The following is a 7,451-nucleotide window of genomic DNA, read 5'->3' as shown; positions in this document are numbered from 1 at the left end:
GCCACTCTATGGGCCGCACACATGCCGGCCGGCCTGACAGGAGGTTCACACATGGAGGCCACTACTGCAACTCTGCCACTGCACTGTGCATTACCATCCCACAGCCCCCTGAATGGCTTTGTGGGCAAGTGGTGCAGGGGCGCAGCAGTGCAGTGGCAGCCACTGTGTGTGGGCCACATAAGTGCTGCCCAGCTGGGGGGTGAAACAAGGGGCTTGCATGCAACGGCATGCCCCACAACTGGCTGCAAGGCTCCATGGTGGTGCGGGGTGGTGGCGGCTGCATGCAGGTTGGGGGGGCTTTGTGGGCAAGCACTGCAACTGCGGAGCCCTGCCCTTCACCCCTGGATGCTAGAGGTAAGTGGGGCTTGGGGGATGTAGGGCAGGGCTGGGGAAGTTGGTTGGGGGCTGAGGGAGTTGGGGGTGCTGCCGGCCCCAGACAGCACATTGCAACTGAGAGCAGGGCCAGGGGATGAGGGCAGAGGTGCCCCTCAGTAGGGGGGCTTTGCAGGCAAGCGATGCGGGGCGCAGTGTGGTGGTGCCGGCTTGCAGCCACGGTGAGGGATGGGGGTGCAGCAGGGGGGCTCACATGCGGTGGCTGCTGCCGCTTACCTGGAGCACCATGACAGCAGTGACAGCTGCTGCCTACAAAACCTCCCACTGCCGCCACAGAGCTGTGCAACCTGCCGCTGGGAGGCAGTGGCAGTGTGGTGGTGGCCAGGTGGCATACAGCCATCCCCACCACCACCCCGTGCAATGCCACTGCCATCAGCCGCACAGCTCCAAGCACGGCTCAGCGACACCAGCAGGAGGTTTTGTAGGCAGTGGCCATCACTGCCATTGTGGCACTCCAGGTAAGTGGCAGCAACCACCATGTACAAGCCCAAGCCCCCCACCCCACGCCCCCATTCCTCGCCATGGCTGCAGAGCTGGCCATAGAGTTGAGCCCCAGCTGCATGCCAGCCTCCCCCTCCCCCGGGCAGGCGGCATGTGTGCGACCCACATGTGGCGGGCACCACCACACTATGCCCCACATCACTTGCCCTTACCCCCTGGCCTTGCTCCCAGCTGCTATGTGCCACCCAGGGCTGGCAGCACCCCCCACTCCCTCAGCCCCCAACCATCTTCCCCAGCCCTGCTCCACAGCCCCACTTACCTCTGTGCTCCAGGGGCAAAGGGCAGGTCTGAGCCTGGCCTTGGCTACCTCAGAAACTCAGGCCCCGCCTGCCCTTCCCCCCCTCCCTCCCGCTTCGGGCAGGGCTGGGGGTTTCCTGCCCTTTTTGCAATCAGTTCTTGCAGGCTGGAGCTGCGCCAGCCTGCAAGAGCTCTTTTCAAAAGCAGAGAATCTGTGGATTTCTCTGCTAAAAAGGGAAATCCACATTTTCTCCAGTAAAAACAGGGGATCTATGGTTTTTTCTATTTTTCTGTGGGAAACGGAAAGCCCCGATCCCTGCTCTTAAGTCTTGCCTCCCAGGCTTACTAATAATTTTTTTTGGTTTTCTCCAGACATTTTCCAAATTGTCCACATCCTTCTTGCTACTTTGCTGCGTAGCACAAACTAGACACAGTACTCCAGATGAAAATACACCAGTGTTGACTATAGCAGAAGACTCCTCAAATTTTTTTTGGTCCTTGCACTCTCATTTCAGTCCCAAGGACTAACGTGGAGCAGTCTTTGGGGCACCTTTGGCTTGCAGTTGCCCACGGACATTAATGGTCATTCACATTTCTGCTATGGGGTAACCTTTTCCTGCCAAGTTTGGAGGCGTCCTTTTGACCTGGTGTAAAGGACTGGAGAGGATCTTACTCCCTGGTTTTCACGAAGTCCCAAAAGGATTAAATTAAGGCAAATTGCATGACTTCCCTAAAGTACTTTACTGACATACAAAACTGTGTTTACCCCCATGTATCTGAAAAAATGTATATACCAATATGTACCTGAATATAGGCAAAAGGTTTTATTCCCCCAATCAGCATGGGGGGGTAGAAAAGTTCCTCATCTTATATTCACATATGAAGTGGAGCAGGTAACAGGCAGCTGCTGCAGCTGTGATTCTGGCCCTGAACTGAGGTCAGGCCCAGGGTCAGCCTCCTGCCTCCTCTCTGTTTCCCCTCTGCAGCTTCTGTCCCCCCACCCAATCTCTTCCCCTCCCCCCCTTACTGTCAGGTGCAGCTCAGCTCTGCTGCAGCTGGAGTCTCTCCCGAGCACCAAGTCCATGGAAACTTTTTTTGTCTGCTTAGCTTAGGAGACCACAGGGAGAACATTGCCATTTTGGCATAATTATATTTCTGTTCTGTAGAACTCTTGAATGATGTATTGGGAGTTTTATACACAGTAATATTTTTAAGCAGTAATGTTATATCAGATGGGGCTGGGTAGAAAATTTTAAACTGTGTTTATCTACTGAAAAATAATTCTGTAAAATGGCATCAGTCTATTCGAAGTTCAGCTTTCACTACCAGTGCATTTTGCTCATTGTGTGCATCCCGCACTGTCAGCCTAGAATTTCAAAGGCCTCACTAATTCTGATGTCTGATTTTGGCCTCACTAATTCTGATGTCTGAGTTTAGCATTTGCCACCAGAAAAATCAGATTCTGTAATCAGAACTTGATCCAGGACAGAGGAGAAACCATCCCTTTTTCTTTTAGCTATATTGGCATTGCAGTGCAAATTCAGATGGACATTTGCAAGTGAAATAGTTGTAACTTACATTGGACACCAAAATCAGTATATGAGGATTTGAAATGCACAGTAAACTCTTTTCTTGAGTAAGAAGGTACCATTAATAAGTAGTAATTTCCTAACTGTAACTGTCAGGGATTTCTTACTGAAAAACAAATGAGCTGCTGTTACGCTAGACAGACTAGTAAAACACTTATGTTTCTCTTTGGAGAGAGTGATAAATGGTACCATTGATCACAAACTGGGGTTTGTTTGTGGCTATGGGAATTTCTAAGAAAGTGCAAGAAGTGTTTCTGGGATGGGGCAGTACAGGTGTTCAAACTGCAACCACTTCCTCTCCCCTTCCCTCTGAAGCTTCACCAGATTGGGATGATCCAAGTGTAGGGATCTGTGGCTGCTCCACTCCTCCCGGTGGGGAGCAGGGAAAGACTCCTCTCACCTTCCCCACACTGGGGAACCCCAGATTAGGAAATAGCAGGGCCACTACCACCTCTGTTTTTGTTCTGGTTTCTGGGAGCGGAACAGAGGGAGCAACAGGGGAAAAAACCCAGACCAGACCAGGCGGCTCATCTCCCTTCCCCTCACAGATCAGTCTAGAAGGGGAGGAGAGTAAGCCCCCAGGTCATTTTCCAACATCAGCAAAGTGGTAAGGAGCATTGCCCCCCCTGTTCCCCTCCGCTCTTGAACCGGACTGGGAGAAGAACATAGAGGCATTCATTCTTGCAAGGGAGATCATCCAGGTGTCAACCTGGAAGATCTTTCTGTTGGGTTATGGGGCATATTTCCACCAGGAGAAATGGCTTGTACACTACTAGGTTCTATTGGGAGAACAGGGATTCCCTTAGTAGCAGCATAACACCTATACATGGCCATTCTTTTTGCACAGCTGTAACTTGCTCTGAAAGTAAGTCTATCATCATGCATTGGTCTTTGACCATGGGTATACAATAAGAAAAGTAAAGTTGTCATCTCCTGACTGTTGAAGTAGCAGCAACTGTTGTTAGATCAATGGTAATTTTACCCGTTAATGATTTCAGGTAACTGCTGGTGCCCCTCTGAAGAAAGAATACACAGAAGAGGTAAGAGCAGTTAATATAAAACATAATCTACCTTTAAAAAAAAAAGTCATGTAATTGCCAGTACTTTTGCCAGCTCTAAAATAAGAGGAGACTGGACAGGTCCCAAATTCAGAAACACCTACAATAGATGCAACAAGTGCTCCTAAACAGACTTTTTAGTGTAAATAAAAATAAATTCCAAAATTATACACATGAAGGGGAAAAGCTTTCTATTTACTGGGATGTGTGGGTTGGATGTAACATCGCAATAAGAAAACAGTATTAGTATCCTGTTACAGAGGTCATGGGATAACATTGAGTATTATTCCATCCTAGTTAGTTTAGTAGAGTATCTGTCCCAACATAGTTTGAAGTAGTTTTTTTGTTCTGTCTGAGGTAATTTAAGTGTTAGCTGCTCAGAAAGGAACCGAATTGAATTTTAATTAAATGTTAACTTATCTGAAATGCACCTTTTTTTTGTTTCAGGTTAAAATCTAACTTTTTCACTTAAAGGAAAACACTTGCACTTTTTTTACTTAAAGCAAAACACTTTGCACTAATTGCTAACTACAGTGGAAATGTTGGAGAGATTATTGACTTCATGAGTTTCAGCAACTGAAAATAGATCTTGGAATATTGTATGGATTCATGTTCTAACCAAAATGGTCCCTGAAGGAGTCTACTTGTATCATTGCTGTATGAAAAAAGAGTTACTGATGACTATTATCTGTTGACATCTCTAAGTCAGTGTTCACTTCATCCTTTAAAACAGTGGTGCTCAAGTTCTTGCCCCCACCAACCAGATGAATGTCATGAAGCCAGTCTGCAGGCTGGGTTGGGCTCTGTGCTGCTCCTGCCGGGCCTTGCATGCCAGTACTGGGCCCTGCATATGCCCAATTTAGCATTCAGGGCTGCAGCCTATGGGGTTCCCCCTGAATCCATAGGAATCCTCTCAGGTCAAATGACACGGTGCTTGGGGCCAGATTTGCTCTGTGGACCAGGATTTGAGCACCTCTGCTTTAATGCAGTTGCTAAGATCAGTTGTTACAATTCTGGTATATATTGGGTATGTTCATTTAAAAGGTATTTTTTCTGAAGGTATTTTATTTGTGTTTTGAGAGCAGAAGTTAGTTCCAAATTCTGAGATCCTTTAGGACAGGGTTGTCAAAGCTATCACTCGCAGGTCAAATCTATCCCATGGAGCCCTGTCATCTGGCCCCTGGTGCTGCCTGTGGGTCTTGGCTTAATCGCCCCAAGCACCTGCGCACAGTGCCTGCTCCAGTATGCTTTGGCTCTATGCCACATCTAGAGGCATGTCCTCACGTGGCCACTGCATGCCTATAGGGCCAAATGAGTTCAACACATCTGCTTGAGGATTTAAATAGTTGAAATTATGGAACTCCTTCTGTTTCCATTTACCTTGACATTTCTAAGTAAAATGAAAATATATTTGTCAGAAAGTAGTAGTACTGTATTTAATAACTGTAAACATAGAACCAGTGTGCCAAGAATAGCATTGTCTGTACTAACTGTTCACAAGAAACGCAAGGACCCACTATGTTCAAACATCATAAATGAATGATCAGAAGGACTGAAACATTTGGAGGTTTTTTAATTCATAAAAAATCAAGTGTTCTGTCCAGTCTTGGGTGTCAAGAAAATACACCTTAGTCTCAGTGTAAGGTTTAACGCATGATTCAAGCAGAACATGATATATTTGGTTTTTAAACGTGTTCTAAAACAGGTATTTTTTTCCCCTTGTTAACAAGAAATCATTATGGTAGAGCATTTGTCATGTAATAATGCTTAGTTCTTAATAGTGCTTTTCATCAGTAAATCTTAAAGTAATATAGTTGCAGAAGCTTTAAAAATGAATGGTTTATGGCTAAAGTAACTTGCAAAACAGTGGGAAAATTCCTAGTCTGCTGCATTTCCCATGGGAAATCAGTATATGGCCTTGACAAAGCCTGAAGGCTCCAACATGCACTGAAAAACACAAGTAAGTCCCCTGGACTGCATGTGTATTTACTAGTGAAAATATTTTTTTATATGTATATGTGAATGAGCAGATACATTGTTTGGAAGGCTTGCCTGTTGTTCTGAAGTTTCCAAAGTGTGTGAGTCCTGTAAACTACATTACTTGATTCCCCTTCCACTGTCATCAGTAGAAATTTTCTGTTCACTTCAGTTGGAGCTGGAGTTGGCCATCAGTTTGGGAAGCTTTTAATATATGAGGATTTATAGCTTAGTAAAATGCTCAATTTAATGTTGTCTTACAGGTTCAGTGATATTGCTCCCAGGACTTTGATTGAAATAAATTCTTCCTAGTTTTGAGACTGGGAAAGGAAAGAAATGGCTAGTCTATCTCCAGATTGGTCCTCGAGGGACCTGCTGAATAGAGCATCCAGAGAGGAAAAATATGAGCCAATATTAATCCTCTGCTGTAAAGCTGCAGCATCTGTCTTTACTGAGCTGTATTACCATGTAATTCCTTTAGATGGAGCCACGGGTTAGAGTAGGGGAAAACTGTCAGCAGTCTACACCATTGCCAGTGTCTTGTGTCACCAGCCACCAGACAGTTCTGGCATCTTATTTATTGACTAGCAGCCAGTCAGCAGCAGGACTGTCTTGCTTTTGTCCCAGAAATGAGCAGTCTGGCAATAGTAAAATGAACAATCTGCTCAAACTTAAAAGTTCTGTACCCAGCTTAGTTATATGATGTGGTTGTCCTCATTGGAATAAAAATTATATAAGTGAAGGCATCCTGTACGAAGCCCATTTAGAAGGTTATCTGTAACTCAAAAATAATATCCAACCCTGTTGTGTTTGATTTAATTTCTGGGAACTTCTTTGGCTAGACAAGATTTAATTCATTGTGCCATTATGTTTTTGTTTAATTATCCAGAATCTCCAGCTGGTAGCTGATGGCTGCTGTAATCTACAGAAGCAAATTCAAATTGCTCAGCTCTTTGGAGTTCCTGTTGTGGTTGCTCTAAATGTCTTCAAGTAAGTCTGTCCTTTACTTACTTGAGTAGATTTTACTCAGGTTTATGGCTTTAGCAGTAGATATAAACACAGTACCCTGTGGTTTACTACTTCATCTCCTATTCATATCTATTAAATGGGAGAGCAAGTGAAGATCCAAGAAGCTTAATCAATTTTGCTTTGCTTTACTTTATCGTTTAAGTTATAAACATTCTACTCAGTGTGACCCAATTAAACATTTCCTGTTTACTCCTTAAAATATTTTTATATTATAACATTTGGAATCTACAGCACTACATTTTTATCACTCACCTGACTTTTTAGTTGTTTTAAAAATCAAGCAACAATGGCATGGTGAGAGCTCTTAAAAGAAAGAGGGAGAATTTGGCTATGGATTCCAGGAAGGTTATCTCATGGCAGGGGCCAGGATTCATTTAACTTCTCATTCCTCCTTACAGTTATAAAGGTTTGAAAAACCTGTTTCCTGCAAAAGTTTTTTCAAATTTCTTAATTCTGCCTAATGGTATTGCATGTGATTTTTATTACTAATTTAAATCTATCATATTAGCACTTTAAACTGGGGTTTGTAGAAATGATTTGCGTAATTTCTGTAATTGGCTCATTTTGTAATTAACTGTATAAAGCAGCTAAATAAAGAAGTGCATAAGGTGGGAAGAAATTAATAAAATGATTAAATAAAACTGTTTCATTGGCAGAACTGATTCCC

At 44.4% G+C, this 7,451-nt stretch overlaps 1 protein-coding gene across 1 annotated transcript in view; it reads left to right on the top strand.

The window, feature by feature from the left end:
• Positions 1–7,451, top strand: part of MTHFD1L (methylenetetrahydrofolate dehydrogenase (NADP+ dependent) 1-like) — a 327,067-nt gene that overhangs the window by 179,379 nt on the left and 140,237 nt on the right. Inside the window, exons 21-22 of the mRNA XM_019527514.1 lie at positions 3,719–3,760; positions 6,645–6,745. Coding sequence (XP_019383059.1) covers positions 3,719–3,760; positions 6,645–6,745 — 143 coding nt within the window. The remainder of the gene's footprint in view (positions 1–3,718; positions 3,761–6,644; positions 6,746–7,451) is intronic.

The sequence above is a fragment of the Gavialis gangeticus genome, unplaced genomic scaffold (genome assembly GCF_001723915.1).
Source record: "Gavialis gangeticus isolate Ggan-Ray unplaced genomic scaffold, GavGan_comp1, whole genome shotgun sequence".
In the NCBI taxonomy this organism is placed as follows: domain Eukaryota; kingdom Metazoa; phylum Chordata; order Crocodylia; family Gavialidae; genus Gavialis; species Gavialis gangeticus.
Note: the sequence above shows the minus strand (reverse complement) of the source record. Positions and strands in the feature narration are given on the sequence as shown.